This window comes from Panthera leo, chromosome D4 (genome assembly GCF_018350215.1).
Source record: "Panthera leo isolate Ple1 chromosome D4, P.leo_Ple1_pat1.1, whole genome shotgun sequence".
NCBI classification, from domain to species: domain Eukaryota; kingdom Metazoa; phylum Chordata; class Mammalia; order Carnivora; family Felidae; genus Panthera; species Panthera leo.
This window is the reverse complement of record NC_056691.1, coordinates 72154180-72174117: the sequence shown is the minus strand read 5'-3', so window position 1 is coordinate 72174117 and position 19938 is coordinate 72154180. Positions and strand designations below refer to the sequence as shown.

The window sequence follows — 19938 nt, the reverse complement described above, 5'->3', positions numbered from 1 at the left end:
TTTTAATGTTTTATTTATTTTTTTTGAGGGGGGAAGGGGCAGAGAGAGGGACAGAGGATCCAAATCAGGCTCTGCACTGACAGCAGTGAGCCTCTGCAATGACAGCAGTGAGCTGATGTGGGTCTTGAACTCACGAACCATGAAATCATGACCTGAGCCGAAGTCAGCCACTTAACCAACAATAAGTGCATTCCACGATAAGTGTACTCTTTTTTTTTAAAAGGTTTTTTTTTAATTTTTTTTAATGTTTATTTATTTTTGAGACAGAGAGAGACAGAGCATGAATGGGGGAGGGTCAGAGAGAGGGAGACACAGAATCTGAAGCAGGCTCCAGGCTCTGAGTTGTCAGCACAGAGTCCGACTCTGTGGGGCTCAAACTCATGACCTGAGCCGAAGTCGGATACTTAACCCACTGAGCCACCCAGGTGCCCCATAAGTATACTCTTAATACCCTTCACCTGTTTCATCACCTCCCTCCTCTCTGGTAACCGTCAGTTTGTTCCCTATACTTAGGAGTCTGTTTCTTGGTTTCTCTCTCTCTTTCCTTTTGTCATTTGTTTTGTTTCTTAAATTCTACAGATGAGTGAGATCATATAGTATTTGTGTTTTTCTGATTTATTTTACTTAGCATTACACTCTCTAGCTCCATCCATGTCATTGCAAATGGCAAGATTTCATTCTTTTTTATGGTTGAATAATATTCCTCTGTGTGTGTGTGTGTGTGTGTGTGTGTGTGTGTGCATGTACGCATGCCACATCTTTATCCATTCATCAGTCAACAGATACTTGGGCTGCTTCCATGTCTTGGTATTGTAAATAATGTTGTGATAAACATAGGGTTGCATGTATCCCTTTGAATTGGTGTTTTTGTATTTTTGGGATAAAATACCCAATGATGTGATTACTGGGCCATAGGGGTAGTTCAGTGTTTAACTTTTTGAGGAACCTCCATACTGTTTTCCACAGTGGCTTCACCAGTTTGCATTCCTACCAACAGTGCATGAGCGTTCCTTTTTCTCCACATCCTCAGTAACACTTGTTTCTTGTTTTGTTGATATTAGCCATTCTGACAGGTGTGAGGTCATATGTCATTGTGGTTTTGATTTGTATTTCCCTGGCGATGAGTGATGTTGAGCATCTTTTCATCTATCTGTTGGCCAGCTGTATGTCTTCTTTGGAGAAATGTCTGTTAATGTCTTCTGCCCCTTTTTAAATTAATTGGGTTATTTGTTCTTTGGGTATTGAGTTGTATCAGTTTTTTATATATTTTGAATACTTTTTATTGGTATGTCATTTGTAGATATTTCTCCCATTCCGTTGGTTGCCTTTTAGTTTGGTTGATTGTTTGCTTTACTCTGCAGAGATTTTCATTTTGATGTAGTCCCAGTTTATTTTGTTTTTGTTTTCCTTGCCTTAGGAGACATATCTAGAAAAATGTTGCTATGGTCGATGTCAGAGAAATTACTGACTGTGCTTTCTTACAGGATTTTTGTGGTTTCAGGTCTCACATTTATTTAAAAAAAACTTTTTAAAATGTTTTTATTTATTTTTGAGACAGTGAGAGACAGAGCATGAACAGGGGAGGGTCAGAGAGGGAGACACAGAATCCGAAACAGGCTCCAGGCTCTGAGCTGTCAGCACAGAGCCTGACGCGGGGCTCGAACTCATGGACCATGAGATCATGCCCTGAGCCGAAGTCAGACACTTAACCGACTGAGCCACCCAGGCGCCCCAAGTCTCACATTTAGGTCTTTAATCCATTTTGAGTTTATTTTTGTGAATGTTGAAAGAGAGTGGTCCAGTTTCATTCTTTTGCTTGTTGCTGTCCAGTTTTCCCAACACCATTTGTTGAATAGATTTTGCCCACTGCATATTGTTTCCTGCTTTGCCCAAGATTAATTAACCATATAATTATGGATTTATTTCTGAGTTTTCTGTTCTGTTCCATTGATCTATTTGCCTGTTTTTGTGCCAGTACCATAGTGTTTTGATCACTACAGCTTTGTAATAAAACTTGGAGTCTGGAATCATGATGCCTCCAGTTTTGTATTTCTTTTTCAAGATTTCTTTGGCTATTTGAGGTCTCTTCTGGTTCCATACAAATTTTAGAATTGTTTGTTCTAATTCTGTAAAAAATGCTGTTGGTATTTTGATAGAGGTTACATTAAATCTGTAGATTGCTTTGGGTAGTACAGACATTTTAACAATGTTTGTTCTTTTTCTAAGTTTATTTATTTGTTTTGAGAGAGAGAGAGAGCAAGCACGAGCCAGTGGATGGGCAGAGAGAGAGGGAGAGAATCTCAAGCAGACTCTGTGCTGTCAGCTCAAAGCCTGATGTGGGGCTCAATCCCATGAACCATGAAATCATGACCTGAGTTGAAATCAAAAGTTGATGTTTGACTGCATCACCCAGGCACCCTACAATATTTGTTCCTTCAATCCATGACCATGGAATGTCTTTCCATTTATTTGTGTTATCATCAATTTTTTTTCATCAGGGTTTTATAGTTTTCTTTCACCTCTTTGGTTATGTTTAGTCCTAGGCATTTTATTGTTTTTGATGAAATTGTAAATATGATTGTTTTCTTAATTTGTCTTTCTGCTGCTTCATTATTGGTGCAAAAGATTTCTGTACGTTGATTTTGTATCCTGTGACTTTGCTGAATTTATCAGTTTCAGCGTTTTTAGGGTTTTCTATATGTAGTATCATGTCATCTGTAAATAGTGAAAGTTTTACTTCTTTGTTACCAATTTGGATGCCTTTTATTTCTTTTTGTTGTCTGATTGTTGTGGCTAGGACTTTAAGTATTATGTTGAATAAAAGTGTTGAGAGTGAACATCCTTATCTTGTTCTTGACATTAGGGGAAAAGCTCTCAGTGTTTCCCCATTAAGGATGATGTTAGCTGTGGGTTTTTCATACATGGCCTTCATTATGTTGAGGTATGTTCCCTCTAAACCTACTTTGCTCTGGTTTTTTTTTTATCATGAGTAGATGTTGTACTTTGTCAAATACTTTTTCTGCATCTATTGAAATGATCATATGGTTCTTATACATTCTCTTATTGATGTGATGTATCATGTTGATTGATTTGTGAATATTGAGCCACTTTTGCATTCCAGGAATAAATCCCACTTGTTTGTGGTGAATGATTTTTTTTAATGCGTTGTTCAATTCATTTTGCTAGTATTTTCTTGAGGGTTTTTGCATCCATGTTCATCAGAGATATTGACCTGTAGTTCTCTTTCTTTTGTGGTGTCTTTATCTGGCTTTGGTATCAAGATGATACTGGCCTAATAGAATGAATTTGGAATTTTTCCTCCCTCTTCTATTTTTTGGAATAGTTTGAGAGGAATGGGTATTGACTCTTCTTTAAATGTTTAGTAGAATTCACCTGTGAAGCCATCTGGTCCTGGACTTTTGTTTGTTAGGAGTTTTTTGATTACTGATTTAATTTCTTGGCTGGTTATTGGTCTGTTCAAATTTTCTATTTATTCCTGTTTCAGTTTTGGTAGATTATATGTTTCTAGGAATGTATCCATTTCTTCTAGGTTGTCCAGTTTATTGACATATAGTTTTCCTAATATTCTCTTACAAGAGTTTGTATTTCTCTGGTGTTGGTTATTTCTTCTCTCTCATTTGTGGTTTTGTTTATTTGAGTCCTCTCTCTTTTTTTTTGGGCGGGGGGAAGGGTCTGGCTATAGGTTTATCAATTTTGTTGATCTTTACAAAGAACCAGCTTTCATTGTTCTGTTCTATTGTTTTTTGGTTTCTATGTCATTTACTTCTTCTACTCTAATCTTTATTACTTCCTTCTGGGTTTAGGTTTTGTTTGTTGCTCTTTTTCTAGCACCTTTAGGACTTAGGTTGTTTATGTGAGATTTTTCTTGCTTCTTGAGGTAGGACTGTATTATTATAATGTTGCCTCTTAGAATTGTTTTCCTGCATCCCAAAGATTTTGGGTCATTATGTTTTCATTTTTATTTATTTCCATGTAGTTTTTGTTTGATTTCTTGGTGGACCCATTCATTGTATAGTAGCATGTTATTTGACCTCCATGTATTTGTACCCTTTCCAAATTTGTTTTTTGTGGTTGATTTCTCATTTCATAGCGCTGTGGTCAGAAAAGATGCATGGTACAGCTTCTATCATTTGTTGAGACTTGTTTTGTGGACTGTTATATGATCTGTTCTGGAGAATGTTCCATGTGCACTTGCAAAGAATGTGTATTCTGCTGTTTTAGGATGGAGTATTCTGAATATATCTGTTAAATCCATCTGTTCCAATGTATCATTCAAAGCCGCTTTTTCCTTGTTGATTTTCTTTATGAACGATCTGTTCATTGATGTAAGTGGGGTGTTAAAGTCCCCTCCTATTATTGTACTACTGTTGATTAGTTCCTTTATGTTTGTTATTAACTGGTTTATGTATTGAGTGCTTTCATGTTGGGTGCATAAATACTTACAATTGATCTATTGTCTTGTAGGATTGTCCCCTTTATTATTACAAAGTGTCCTTCTTTGTCTCTTTTTACAGTCTTTGTTTTAAAGTCTTTTTCCATTTTAAGTATTGCTACTTCAGCTTTCTTTTGACGTCTATTTGCGTGATAGATGTTTCTCTACCCCCTTGCTCTCAATCTGCAGGTGTCTATATGTCTGAAATGAGTCTCTTGTAGGCAGCATATAGATGGGTATTGTTTTTTAATCTCTTCTCTCACCCTATGTCTATCGATTGGAGCATTTAGTCCATTTACAATCAAAGTAATTATTGATAGATATGTATTTACTGACGTTTTGTTGTTTTATAGTTTTAGTTTTTCTAGGGAATAGGTCTTATTGAAAAGACTTCAAACTCATGTGTCATTATTTAGTCAAAATGACAGCTTGCTGTTCAGTGTCAGCTGTTTTTACTAATACCCAGTTACCTCTACAAGGTAATTTCTCTCCAAGAAAAAGATGGTCTGTAGGGTCAGACAGACGTGGTTTGCATTTTAACTCTGCATTGAAGAGTTTGGTGACCATGGCTGAGTATTTAAATGTCTCCAGATCTCTTTCCTCTGCCTGAAATTTTAAGTGGAATTGGATTAAATTTGCAAGTTAATCTAGTGAGAATTGGGTTATATGGAGGCATCCCAACTGGGAAAAAGTACATTTCTACATTTACTCAATATTAAGTTTTATCTTTTCTGTTCATATATGCACTGTTGTAAAGATTTGCCATTCTCTTCCTTTAGATCCTGCACATTTGGTGATCTGATCTCATTATAAGCTTCATGCTAGTTCTCTTAAAATGAATTGGGAAGTCTTCCATATTTTTTATGCTCTAGAAAAGTTTGTATCACTTTGGAATTTTGCCTTCCTCTAAAGTTGGACACATTTTCTCTTGAGATCGTTAGGTTTTATCCCTTTTGGGAGATAATTCTTTGATAACTGTTAATTTCTGCTATGACTTTTTTAAAAAATCTGTTTATGTTTCCTATAATTTCTTCAATTTTTTTTTAATTTTTAAAAAAAGTTTAGTTTTTTATTAAAAAAAATTTTTTTTTAGTTTATTTATTTTGAGAGAGAGAGAGAGAGAGAGAGGGAGGAAGCTCATGTGAAAGCAGGGAGAGGGGCAGAGAGAGAGAAGAGAGAGAATTCCAAACAGGCTCTGCATGCTGTCAGTGCAAAGCCTGAGGTGGGGCTTGAACCCATGAACCATGAGATCATGACCTTAGCTGAAATCAAGAGATGCTTAACTGACTGAGCCACCCAGGTGCCCCTATTTATTTTTGAGAGAGAGACAGAGAGTGCCAACGAGTAGGGAGGGGCAGAGAGAGAGGGAGATAGAGAATCCCAAGTATTCTTCATATTGTCAGCACAGAGCCTGACTCAGGGCTCGAACTCATGAACTGAACCATGAAATCATGACCTGAGTTGAAATCAAGAGTCGGACATGTAACTGACTGAGCCTCCCCAGCGCCCCCTTCAGTCAATTTTCATTATTTGTATTTTCCTAAAAGTATGGGTGAGATTTTAAGTATATCAGTGGAATGTCATGTGGAATATTTACTGACAATTCCTCTGGGGTTACAGGTTATATAACCCCAGGTTATTTTGATTCCTAATTTGGGTTTTCTCTCAAAAATTGATTAGCTTAGCTTGAGTTGTTTGTTTTATTACTGTTCCTTTCCCTGAAGAATAAACTCTTGGTTTTTTAAGTGTTTTTCTTTTTCTATGTCATTAATTTCTCCCCTTAGTTTTATTATTTCTTTCTCCTTGATTCTCTTAAGTTGGTTATATATTGTTCTATTAAGAAATTCTTCCACTGAATGTATAATTCAACATATTTCCATTTTTTCCTGTTTGAGCATAAAAGTCTTTAATGCTTCTGAACTTGAGCATTGGTAGAATTCCTTAGACACTGATACATATTCTCTTTATCCTTACTTTCTAGGCATGATATAATTGTGATTCTGATTTTCTCTTTGATTGATTTTCTCTTTGGTTGAAGAAATGTTTATGAGTGTGTTAATATATGTTCTCTTTATGTTTACTTTCAAAGCATTACATAATTGCTATTTTGATTTCCCCATTGACTGAAGGATTAATTATAAGTGAATTATACAAGTGGCAGGTTTTCTTTTTGTTTTTTTTTTAACATTTAACTTTGTTGTTAATTTCTAGTTTTATTACATTTTGGTATTTTGGGGGGGGGACTTATTGACATTTTCTTGGGGCTTATTATTTGGGAAAGTTTTGTGATAATGTTTGCTTGTGAGTAGAGTAAGATCTGGTCTTCAGTCAACTTTATTAATAAAGTTATTCAGATCTTCTATTTTTTGTTGTATTATTGGTTTTTGGTTACTTGGATCGCCATTTTTCTCAGTCTCTCTCAGAAATCCTAATTGTTTTCTTTCACACATTTTGATGTTCTGATATTTATGTCTTAATTGCAGAATCTAACTTTCATTAGTAATAAATGGCTTACTTTAACCTGTATAATATTTTTTGCCTTGGAATATAGTTTGCTAACAATATTGGTTTTCTTGATTTCTTTGTGTATCTATTTGCATATGTTTTTGTTCACTGTTGTTCCTTTTTAATAAGAAAAATTTTAATTTTCGTGTAGTTAATGTACAGTGTTATGTCAGTTTCAGGTGTACAATATAGTGATTCAGAAGTTCCATGCATGACTCAGTGTTCATCATGACTACTGTTTTTAAAAAAAATTTTAATGTTTTTATTTTTTTTGAGAGAGAGAGAGAGACCGAGTGCAAACAGAGGAGGGGCAAAGAGAGAGGGAGACACAGAACCTGAAGCAGGCTCCAGGCTCTGAGCTGTCAGTACAGAGCCCTGTGCGGGGCTCAAACTTGTGAGCCACGAGATCATGACCTGAGCCAAAGTCGGACACTTAACTGACTGAGCCACCCAGGCGCTCACATGATTAGTGTACTCTTAATCCCCTTCACTTGTTTCTCCATTCCCATATTCTAAACACTTTTGTTCTTAAAAGCTGTCTGAATAACATTGCTGTAGATGTACTCTAGGAAGCAGCATATACTGTGAGCCTTCTTGAGAAAAGCTTTTTGTTTTTTTTTAATTGAATCTTTACAAACTTTTTTTTAATGTTTATATATTTATTTTGAGAGAAAGAGATAGAGCATGAGCAGGGGAAGGGCAGAGAGGGAGACAGAAGTCTGAAGCAGGCTCTGCACTGACAGCAGAGGGCCCGATGCAGGGCTCAAACCCACGAATCATGAGATCATGACCTGAGCGGAAGTCAGACACTTAACTAGCTGAGCCACCCAGGCACCTTGAGAAGAGTTTTGTTTTTAAGTAGATAAGTTAAGCAATTTATTTACATTTAGTGTTCTTTGTAATATGATTTTCTTCTTCTGTCATCTTAATTTTTTTTTCTTTTTTATGTTGCTTTGCTATGTCCATTGTTTTCTATCTTTTTCTTTTCATAAATTTCTTTTTCAGTGATTCAGAGAGTATAGATTTTGTTTTTATTCTATGTTGTACATTAAAAAACAAACAAAATCCTATTTGAATGTATATTTTTCTGATTACCAGTGTTCTGAAATAATGTTAATTTCTTCCTGAATAAAGAATTTAGCATTCTGTACTTCCTTTTTTTCCTTCCCCTCTTGCTTCCCTTATGTTATTGGCTTAATACAGCATTTTACTGCCAGCTTCTTATTTTTAATCATTTTAAACATGTATCTTTGTTTATTTTTTAAAAGTTTTTTTTTTTTTAATTTATTACTTATTTTTGAGAAAGACAGAGAGAGTGCAAGCAGGGGGCAGGGAGAGAGGGAGAATCTCAAGCAGGCCCCGTGCCATCAGCTCAGAGCCTAATGTGGGCTTGACTCACCAACCGTGAGATCATGACCTGAGCCAAAGTTGGACACTCAGCCGACTGACCCACCCAGGCACCCTGGCCTTCACTATTTCTTTTTTCTTTTCTTTTTCTTTTTCTTTTTTTTTTTTTTTGCCTTCACTATTTCTAATGCACTTTAAATTCTGTTGTTGGACTTGCATTTCCTTTTGTTTCTTGTCTCATCTAGTTCCTTTTTTTTTTTTTTTTTTAAGTAAGGTCTAGGTCCAACATGGGGCTTGAACTCAACAACCCCCTAGATCGAGAGTCACATGCCCTACAGACTGAGCCAGCCATGTTTTCTTTTTCTTTTTGCCTCTCAACCAATTTCCTTTCTGCTATTGCATTCTCTTATTAACTCATCCTTTATCCCATTTTAATCTATCTTTAAAATTTGTTTACTGAAGGTACAAAACAGATGTTGCCTAATTATACTATTACTTTGCTCAATATTTTTAAACTTTTATTTATTTATTTTTAAAATATTTATTTATTTTTGAGAGAGAGAGAGAGAGAGAGCGCGCGCAACTGCAAGAGGAGAAGGGCAGAGAGAGAGCGAGAGAGAATCCTAAGCAGAGCCTGATGCAGGGCTTGATCTCATGAACTACAAGATCATCAGTGAGCTAAAATCAAGAGTCAGATGCTTAACTGACTGAGCCACCCAAGCAATCCAATTGTTTTTCAAAGAATATTTATTCTTTGCCTCTTTGTAGAATTGTTTCACAGGCTTTTTTTTTTTTCTAGATTACTTATTTTTCTAGATTACTTCTAGATTATTTTCTAGATTATTTCTAGATTACTTATTTTTTTCTAGATTACAATAAGTAATCTTGTTACTTTATTACAATAAGTAGTAAAAGTTTTATCTAGGTCTGATATTTCCCTCATAATAAAATGGATGGCATTCTCTCTCATTTTGCTTTTTATTGGATGATATTAGTGTGTGCTTTTGTCACATCTCATCTTGAAGGATTTGCTGCTGATTGGATAATCCAGCATCCTTCAGGAAACAACTAGCTGTGAGAAAGCCCACTGGCTTGAGCTTTATTTCTGAGCACTTTGCTGTCTTGATTAGTGAAACTGGTGCTCTCGGACAGTGTCCGTTGTCCGACTTCATTGTGATGCTGTGGTCTACGGAGGCAGGAGAGCACTGAGTCCCTCCTTCTGCCAACACAGGCTCTCTGTCAGGTGGGCCCTCCAGGTCCCTGGGCCTCCGTGTAGAAGTCGTTCCATGTCACTGGTCTCCAGTATGCTAAGGAAGGACTATTATTATTATTACTACTACTAGTAGTTGTAATAGTAGTATATATTACTTTTTACCCTGGCTGCCTGTCAGCATTGCCTGGTGAATTAAAACAAAATACAGATGTGTATTCACACCTCAGATCTGTGTCTGGGCCATTCTGATGTTCAGATAGGATCAGGAACTACGAGGCTCAATTGTTCCAAGTGGAGCATCCATCACTTATGTGTCCTGTTGCTGTCCTTACTTCTAGCCCCTACCTCTGTGGGCACCAGTTTCTCCTCCAGTTCCTTCCTTGAACACTTTGAGGCCATGCCCCTTTGCTTGATGGCAAAGGCACATAGTAGCTCTCGGTATCTTCCTTTCATCTGGTCTCTTCCGCACGGTGCTAAGCAGAAACATCTTCATGTTTATGCCTTGTGTATGTCAACCCACCCTTCTTTCTAACCCAGATGCAAATTTTGACCCATTTTTACTATTCTCAGTCACTTCTGTCAGGACTGGGGGTGGGAAGTGAGAGCCAGATGCCTTTGTTCACATTGCCATCTTCCCCTGAATTCAGACTATGATGGCTGTGAGTGAGAAATCCTACTGAGCTGGGAACTATGCAGGCAGTACTTCTATTTTATGTTCCGTCTGTGAACAGACATATACTGTGTGTGGTAGTCCTTACAGACATGTATTTGGTGTGCCTCAAAATCATGCACACACGTAGCAATTTTTGCTTCTGATGTCCTTATTAAATCTTTAAAAGGATCTTATAAAATCTTTAAATCTGAGCCTGGGTGGCTCAGTGGGTTAAGTGTCCAACTCTCGATTTGAGCTCAGGTCATCATCTCATCATGGGTTGTGAGTTTGAGCCCTGTGTCGGGCTGTGCACTGACAGCGAGGAGCCTGCTGGGGATTCTCTCTCTCCCTCTTTCTCTGACCTTCCCCTGCTCAAGCTCCCTCTCTTCCTCAAAAATAAATAAATAAATAGGGGCGTTTGGGTGGCCCAGTTGGTTAAGCGTCCAACTTCAGCTCAGGTCATGATCTCACAGTTTGTGAGTTTGAGCCCTGCATCAGATACTGCTGCCGGCACAGAGCCTGCTTCGAATCTTCTCTCCCCCCCCACCCCACTCTCTGCCCCTCCCCGTCTTGTGCACTCTGGCTCTCTAAAAATAAATAAACTTTTTGAAAAAAATAAATAACAGCTAAAAAGTTGTGAAGATAAAGGGGAGAACAAGTGATAGATAGGTCTTCGAATTGTCTCTCATAACCATAGTTTTACATTTTCCAATTATAGCTAAGAATATTTTCTCCCAGCTAATTGCCTTGTGTTGCATGTGTGAGTGATGTCTAAAATGCTGTGGGCAATTTTGATTTTGAATAATTTGTTGTCATTATTACTTCTTAGGTAGCAGAGACTCCCATGGGAGAAATGTAGTTTTCTAGGTAGTTATAAAAAGCCTCTTCTTTCTGATAGACATTTAAATTTTTTCTCATTTGACAAAAATGTACTGGCTTGTTAGGAAACTTTCTTTTCCTTGCAAATTAGCCATGGTATTCCTAGACATTCTGTAAGGTGTTTTTTTGTTTTTGTTTTTTGTTTTGAGAGAGTGAGGGAGAACACATAAATGGGGTAGAGGGGCAGAGGGGGAGAGAGGGAATCTTAAGCAGGCTCCACACTCAGCACAGAGCCGGACATGGGGCTTGATCCCATGACTCTGGGATCATGACCTGAGCCAAAATCAGGAGTCAGATGCTCAACCGACTGAGCCACTCAGGTGTCCCTGTGAGTTTTTTACTCATTAGTAACAAACCTCTTCACTCTCAATGACACGTGAAGAAACTAGAACATTGAAGGAATAAATTAGACTGGAGGAGGTATGAAATTACTTTTTTTTTTTTTTTTTAAACCAGCAGTTGAAATAAGTCTGCTCTCTGATTATGTTACTGCCTTAGTTCTCTGAGTAGCTCTTGAAATACTGCCTGCTATGAAGCAAACATCTTGCCTGGCCATCTACTTTCTGATCATCTTCTAGGTAGGAAGCCCCCACTCTGAGAGTTCTAATCCATGCTCTTTGACTTTTATTGATCTTTTCCTTATTCTCAGACTTTCTAGCTTTTGACACATTTCCCTCCATGACATTTTACATATGGACTATCCAAGTGATATCCAACTTTCTAAAAGTATCACAGCTTTATTAGATTACATTGATTAATTTTTTTAATGTTTGTTTATTTATTTTGAGAGAGAAAGAGAGCAAGCAGGAGAGGGGCAGATAGAGAAGGGGAGAGAGGATCCCAAGTAGGCTCCTCCCTGTCAGCACAGAGCCCGACATGAGGTTTGATCTTTCATGGACCGTGAGACCATAACCTGAGCTGAAATCAAGAGTGAGACGCTTGACTGAGCCAATGAGGGGCCCCCTATTAGTTTACATGGATTTTTAAATATGAATTATTTCATCTGATTCTCTCAATAGCCTGTGATGTAAGAAAAAGCAAGTCAGATTACTGGATTTCACAAAGAAGGACACTGAGGTTTGGAGGGCTTAAGTGACTTAGCTAAGGTCATGCAATTAAGAAGTTGTGGAGCCAGGACTTGAAGCCAAATGTGATACCCTTGCTGTTAAACACCCTGTTGGCTTTTATAAGGTGTCAGTTTCAAATGTTACTTAGCCAAGATATGTTTTGCTAAGATATACAACCTGTCCACATGTCTTATCTTTTAGAAGATGATCTCTCAGAAGATGATGCAACTTTCAATATTTCAATATTCAGCGAAGCTTGTTTGAAACTGAGCAGGGGCCCTAGGAAAGCTGGATCAGAACAAACGTACCAAGTAAGAAGATCTCTCATGCTGTCTGTCAAAGTACTGTGTCACTTAAAAATTTGGGTGCTCTCCAAGTGAGGATCCAAAGTATTTAAAAACACTGATAGAATGAATGTCTAGACAGTTTGATTTTTGTCGCTAGAGATGGATATGAGATGTGAGATGGATGCCAAGTGAGGGGTTAAATTGGAGGAAGACACCGTATTTGGTGACTTGCTATCGGTTTCCCTGTCTGGTATTTCACATGTGTACGTTTTATTATTTTATGCATTTTATAATTACAGCTTATTTTATCATCAAATTCATACTTGCAGATCTTTAAGAAACTCATTGCATGGCTATTGGTCCCCATTTAACTTGACTTTTTAAAAGTCAACACATCTCAAAATTATAAATAAACTCAGGTAGGAACTGAGAGTTTTTATTTTATGTCATTTTTAGTGCCTAGCAAGTCATTTGGCACAGTAGACTAAGTATTAAATTAAAGTTAATTAATTCATTAGCCATTTACCAAAACAATATAATGTATCAGTCACACTAAGGTAAAGTGTTTTTTTTTTTTTTTTTTAATATTTAGTTTTGAGAGAGAGAGCACGAGCGAGTGAGTAAGCATGAGCGGGGGAGGGGCAGAGAGGGAGGGAGACACAGAATCTGAAGCAGGCTCCAGGCTCAGAGCTGTCAGCACAGAGCCCAATGCGGGGCTCGAATTCACGAACTGCAAGATCATGACCTGAGCCCAAGTCAGATGCTTGACCGACTGAGCCACCCAGGCAACAACCCCCCCCCCGTTTTTAAACATTTTTTTTTAACCCACAATGATGTGGGATAAAGGTGAAGAAGGACACTGTGGGCAAGTAGAGTAGCATATTGAGTTTTAGGGAACATGGTTCTCTTAGGGAACAAAGAAAGCAAGGGAGAATAGCAAGAGATGAGGCAAAAACCTAAGCAGTGGCTAGATCATGAACAGCCCTGTAATTTGGAATTTGGATCTTATTTTGATGTCTCTGTGGAGTCACTGAAGGATTTTAAACTGGTGAACAAAATATTCATATTTTTATATTAGGAAGAATACAGGGGCTAGAAACATATTCAAGTACCTAAATAAAATTAACATTAATTTAAGATACAGATGATGTCAAAAAATCAGTGTAGGGCCTCCTGGGTGGCTCAATCGGTTGAGCTTCCGACTCCTGATTTTGTTTCAGGTCATGATCCCAGGGTCGTGGGATTGAGCCCTGAGTTGGGCTCCACACTGAGCAAGGGGCCTGCTTGAGATTCTCTCTCTCTCTCTCTCTCTCTCTCTCTCTCTCTCTCTCTCTCTCTCCCCCTCACTGCCCTTCTACCCTGCTCATGCACTCTCTCTCTCTCTCAAAACAACAACAAAAAAACCCCAAACCAACCCCCCACCCAATAAAGGCAGTTTGCAAAGACAGTATAGAATATATATGTATTATAAAAATGCAAATGAACACCTGTTAGTGTAAGCCAAAAAAGAAAAACAAATTAAGCCATGAGACACCATGATTCTTCTTTGAGCATAGAATACTGTTCTCCACAGCTGCTGGCCACTGAAACTGTCATGACTTTTCCAGAATAGTTATCTGTTAGCATCTAGCAGTAAATTTTTGGAAATGGACTGTTAATTAATTATGCAGACATATACAGAAAGATTACGCTGTTCTCTGAAGCTTTATTTATAATAGGGGAAATTGGAAACAACTTAAATGTTCATCAGTAGGGATTTGGTTAAGTAGAGAATCATACATTCATCTAATAGACCACTATGCAGACATGAAATAGGTTCTGCCTCACACTGGACAGCATTTGCTACTGGAGACCCTCTCAGTCTCTCCCTCCCAGGATTCCTTTCCTCTGCCTGTCCCTTAAATCTGATTACCCTCAAGGTTGTTCCTTGCCCATTCTCTCGTCATTCTGTACCCCACTTTGAGCCATCTTATCCAATCTCTTTATTTCCTTCACTGTCTCTCCTAAATCGGTTTCTTCAGGCCTCATTGGTTCTATAAGCTCTAAGTCCTGTACTCCCTGATTAGCTTCTTGTGTTCTTTTGCATTGTGTCTTCATGTATGTGACCCTCCTACTAGCAGTGTCCTTCCTTCCCTTATCCTACCTGACTGCTTCCTATTTATCCTCAAGGCTCAGCTCAGTCAGCAACCCTGGTGGGACACCTTCGCTGACTTCCTGTCCCAAATGCTGTTCCTGATCTCTGAATAGTTTTTCCTACCCCCTAACTCACTTGGTTAATGCTAATTTCTCCTCTGGTCCATAATTAAGATAGGGAAGCTTTTCCCCATCCCTAAAGAGGAGGATGAGGTGTTCCTCCTGAGTGCTCCTACAGCCTCATGTATTATAGCATTTCTCCCTCAGTGTTTAAAAAAGTTATTTTTAAATGTTTATTTATTTGAGAGAGAGAGAGAGAGAGAGAGAGAGAATCCCAAGCAGACTTCACTGTCAGTGCAGATAGAGCCTGATGTGGGGCTCGAACTCACAAACCCTGAGATCATGACCTGAGCCAGAGTCAAGAGAAAAGATGCTCAACTGACTGAGCCACCCAGGTGCCCCCTCCCTGGGTATTTTGTTTGCCTAGATACTCATCTGTGAGTTCCTTGAGGTTAGGACCTTATCTTATTTGCCATTGTATACCCAATGCTGTATGCTCTGTATATCTATTTAGAGAACGAATTAATGACAAAGTCTTTATATGTTAAAAAAACTTTTTTTTACCATTTATTCATTTTTTGATAGAGTGTGAGTGGGGGAGGAGCAGAGAGAGAGACACACACATACAGAATCCAAAACAAGCTCCAGGCCCTGAACTGACAGCACAGAGCCCAACGTGGGGCTTGAACTCACAGACCATGAGATCATGACCTGAGCTGAAGTCGGACGCCCAACTGACTGAGCCACCCAGGCGCCCCTACAATATATTTTTAAATAAAATAACTTCAGTATAGAATCATGCATGCAGTGTGATTCAAATTTGTAAACAGAAAGTAATTTTTTGTCTGTAGACTAAACCACGTGGAGTTTAGGATGAGACTGTGTAGAAATGCAGCCTCCATAGTTGTGAGGTCTTCTGCAGCAGATGGCAGCAGCCTGAATGTAGAACTGGTGAAGTCAAGTGTCTGGATTGACCCACTGTGTTTTGCATTTTCTAGAATGGGTAGAATTGAGAACCAATGGGCAAGGGGATTGAGGGTACTGGACAAGAGAATAATTGAAGTGATAGACAGTGGTACCTGAGAGAGTTGGGGAAGACGAGGACTGGGGTGGTAGAATATTGGTAGAAGATCTTGAGTGAGGAAATCTTGGGGGAAGAAATCTCTCTCTTGAGAGAGATGAGGAATAATGGGCAAGTGGTTCAGAAAGATAGGGGCTTGTGAGATCTTGGAGCAACTCAGCGTGACACAGTCTGGGATGTGGCCATGGATATGAGTAGCTAATGTGGAGTGAAGGAACTTTATAACATTGAGCTCAAGGAACTCTGAGGCCAAGTTTTGATGGCTTATTTATAAGGATCTTTAAGTTACCGAAGATAATGGTAGGAATTGAGGAGAGAGGAATCTCCCAAAGCGCCTGGTGTCAGGGTCTTGGATGACTATGGAAGATTGGCAAGGAATGAGGAGGGATGGGGGGTGGTATAGCCAGTGACATGAGCATCAAAGGAAATACTAAACACAAAGATGACCAGCTGTAGCACACTGACTGATCAAGGGTTTATCATATTACTTCTGGGACCTTCACATATTTTTTTCCTCTTAAATCCCTATATTATACATGCATCTTGGGTTGGCAGTGGGTAGGGTATTATTGGGTTAACAGCGTGCATGATGAATCCATGAACCAAACACTCTTTTATCAGAGCTCTAATAGGAAGGACCAAGTGAAGGACCATTGAACAGTTGCTTTGAATGCATAATTTGGAGGAGTCCTCATAAAGTTAAAAAATTCTATTTTGTGAAGCTTGTCGATGGATTCTTTATGAATGAAAATAAAAGAATTTTGCCCAATAGCTCCAGTGCAGTCTTGTAAAGTATTTTTTTTTTTAATTTTAAAGTATTTTTAAAAATGTTTTTAAGTTTATTCATAAATTTTGGGAGAGAAATCATGAGCGGGATTGGGGCAGAGACAGAGGGAGAGAGAGAGAATCCCAAGCAGGTTCTGAGCATGGAGTCCAATGAGGGGCTTGAACCCACAAACCCACTGTCAGATAATGACTTGAGCTGAAGTCAGACACTCAGTTGACTGAGCCACCCAGGTGCCCCTCCGGTGCAATCTTCTTTACCTGGGAGGATATCAATGGATTACCTTAGGGTAGCCTATGTTTTGTTCATGTGAGATGCAGTTATGCATTTTAAGCTCTGCCCTATAGCTGGTTGAGGGGGACGTTGAATAGGATAGGTAAGGTAGCTTTGTAAAGTCCATCCTGGTTTAGCTCGCTATGGTATTAAAAATGATTCTAAGTGGGTGAAGACTAATAGAATGAACTTCTTGCTTTATCTCCATTTTGCTTATAGTCTAGATATCTGCAAGCCAACAGGAAATTTAATGCAACAATTTATTTTAATCTCATGACAGTTTAAAGTTCTGGGTCAGAGGTGGTATCTGAATAATTTTTATCATGCCACATCATTTAACTTCACAACGAGGGAACAAGCTCCAGTAGTGTGTTTAGACCTGTACCCAGCAGCGGATTACACAGTGAATATCACTCTACTGGGATCTTCTGAGCAGCACTCAGTGCAAATAACAATGACAACTGCACCAGCAGGTGGGTGTGTGTGTCTTTCTGTTTTGTGGCTCGGGACAAGAGAAATATGTGAATTACACAATGTTGGGAATGCTCATCTGGGAGGCAAGAGCCTTGGGTTCTGTTTCTAATGACCACCAACTTTTTCTGGGCTTCAGAGTGCCTGAATCTTACCACCTACTCCCTTCCCCACAGGGGTTCTGGCTCCTAGAGGGTACAGATCAGGAATGGACTGTGTTATTTAGGGCTCTCTGACAGTGATGGATTGAAAATACCTGTAAGGTCTACTGTCTTTTACCCAAACTTGAAGATAGCTGAGCTCCAAGGGTAGACCATATGGACAACTAGAACCAAATTCCAGATCATGAATGTGAGCCGGGACAAAGAGGCCTTATGACTAGACTGTGTATGAGCGTATGAACCCGACATAGAGAGCAGTGGCCTAATGAAGGTCAGGCTTCTTAGGGAAGGGCCATGTGGCCTTGTGAGGAAGCCAGATAAAGGCCAGCTGTGTCAACTGCACAGCTCTCACTAGTGGGGAGGGTCACAGAATTGTTTTGTTCTTTAATCCATTGGGTTTAACAAATTGATGGGTGGAGAGGCTGCCACCTTTGAAGGAATGCAGTTGAATAGGGTAGATCCTGCTCCTACCTTCCTGATACTTCTCTCCCAGACTAACCATTGTTCTGAGGGAAGAAAAGCAGAATTATGTGATGGTTGTCTAATATTGTGAACTTACTAAATGTCACTAAATTGTACACTTGAAAGTGGTTAATTTCATGTTGTGTGAACTGTACCTCCATTAAAAAAAATTTTTTTTTAAATTTATTTTGAGAGAGAGAGAGAGCGAGCTAGAGAGTGAGGAAGGGGCAGAGGGAGAGGGAGAGAGAGAATCCCAAGCAGGCTCCGGTGGTGACAGCACAGAGCCTGATGCAGGGCTCGATCCCACTAACCGTGAGATCATGACCTGAGCCAAGCTCAAGAGTTGGATGCTTAACTGACTGAGCCATCCAGGCACCCCATTATTCCCATTTCATAGACAAAGATCATGAGGCGCAGAGAAGTTAAACAATTTGTCCAAGACCACAAACCTAGTGATTTGAACACAGCAGTCTGGCTCCAGGGCCCTCATTCTTAACCAGAAATTCCACTGTTTCTCACTAATTATTTAGTTATTCTTTTTTTTTTTTTTAACGTTTATTTATTTTTGAGACAGAGACAGAGCATTAACAGGGGAGGGGCAGAGAGAGAGGGAGACACAGAATCGGAAACAGGCTCCAGGCTCTGAGCCATCAGCCCAGAGCCCGACGCGGGGCTCGAACTCACAGACCGTGAGATCGTGACCTGAGCTGAAGTCGGACGCTTAACCAACTGAGCCACCCAGGGTCCCCTAGTTATTCAAAAGAAAAAAGCAAAATTATGCTCTATGAACCCAGTGCATAGTCAGTCCAGACCCACCTTACTTTTTGCCAAGCTTGGACCGTGAACAAAAACTTCCAATGATGCATAAATGCATTCATTTAATGCATGTTTATTTCTTACCTACTATGTGTCAGGCAGGTTCTAATAGCTGACATCATAGCAGCGATAAAACAGTCCCAGCTGTCATGGAGTGGGAGTCAGGAGGTCAGGATAGTGAGAGATAAACAAGTAAGGAAATAAATCAGATGTTAAGTGGGGCTTAGTGTTAAAATGAATAAAGCATGGCAAAGGGAGTGACAATGAATGGTCAGGGAAGGCCTCTATTATAAAGTGACATTTAAGCACAGATCTGGAGGAAGTGAGGGAGTAAGCCATGCATAAGGAGGACGCCAAGTGACAAAGTCTTGAGAGAGGCATGTCCTTGACATGTTCTAGGAACATCAAGGAAGCTAATATGGCTGGAGCAGGGTGAGCTGGAGAAAGTGGTAAGAGGTGAGGTCTAAACTGTAGCCTTAATATAATCAGGGTCCCATGGTGTCAAATTCAGAAAGTAAGTCCATTGTTACCTTCTCCTTACAAGGTGGATCCCAAATTACCGTTGGTAAGTATACTCTAGCACGTGATCTTTCAGCCTCTATAGGTTCCCAAGCAATTTGGAGTCCACCACTTGTGAATTTGAACTTAGTTTGGGAAATGGTCTCTTCTCATAAAGTTACTTGGATTCTGACAGTAGTCTTGCCATATGTTTTTGTGGGGAGGGAAATCCTCTTCTGTGGAAAATTTTAGAACTTTGCCACGGTGGCTCCAGGTCTTTCTTGGTGCCCACCTCAAGTATTTAGCACCTTTTCATTTTCATGTCTCCTTCAGGCCCTGTTTCTATCCATTGCTGATGATCTTTATCTCTAGTGAAGGATCCTCCCTGCTTTGTGGGAAGAGTACCCCACAGTATAGTGGGAGGAATAGTAGGAAAGTCTTCAAATGAATTGCACTGTCTTGCATGCCTCCTTCACCGTTGCAGTTTCCTGCCCTTTTCTCTCAATTTCTCTTTCCCCAGAAAGATCTTGAGAATCATTTTAGTTCTGAGCTCCTGGGGTTCGTATTACTGAATGCCTTGCCTCTGAGTGCTGCTTCGTGGTTAGGAGTTTTTGCATTTGTCGCCTGGAGAATTATCCTCAGCTGATCCTTGAGCTGCTTTGAGTTTCTGGAACTTGTGCTTTCACTGGTCTAATGAGGTCCAGGAAGTGCCCTAGGTTAGTGGTGTTCACCCAGGCCCCACCTTTCCTTAGAACTGACTTTTTAAAGACTCAGCCGCCTGCACTTCCTTAATGGG

General features: G+C 39.3%; 1 protein-coding gene across 10 annotated transcripts in view; it reads left to right on the top strand.

Annotated features, from left to right (window-relative positions):
- Nucleotides 1-19938, top strand: part of SUSD1 (sushi domain containing 1) — a 284906-nt gene that overhangs the window by 55044 nt on the left and 209924 nt on the right. For all 10 annotated transcript variants that reach the window (XR_006196008.1, XR_006196009.1, XM_042913636.1 and 7 more), the window contains exons 9-10: nt 12318-12427; nt 17015-17207. Coding sequence is in view for 8 of the 10 variants with exons in the window: in XM_042913636.1 (XP_042769570.1) it covers nt 12318-12427; nt 17015-17207 (303 nt within the window). In the remaining 2 variants the exon portion in view is untranslated. The remainder of the gene's footprint in view (nt 1-12317; nt 12428-17014; nt 17208-19938) is intronic.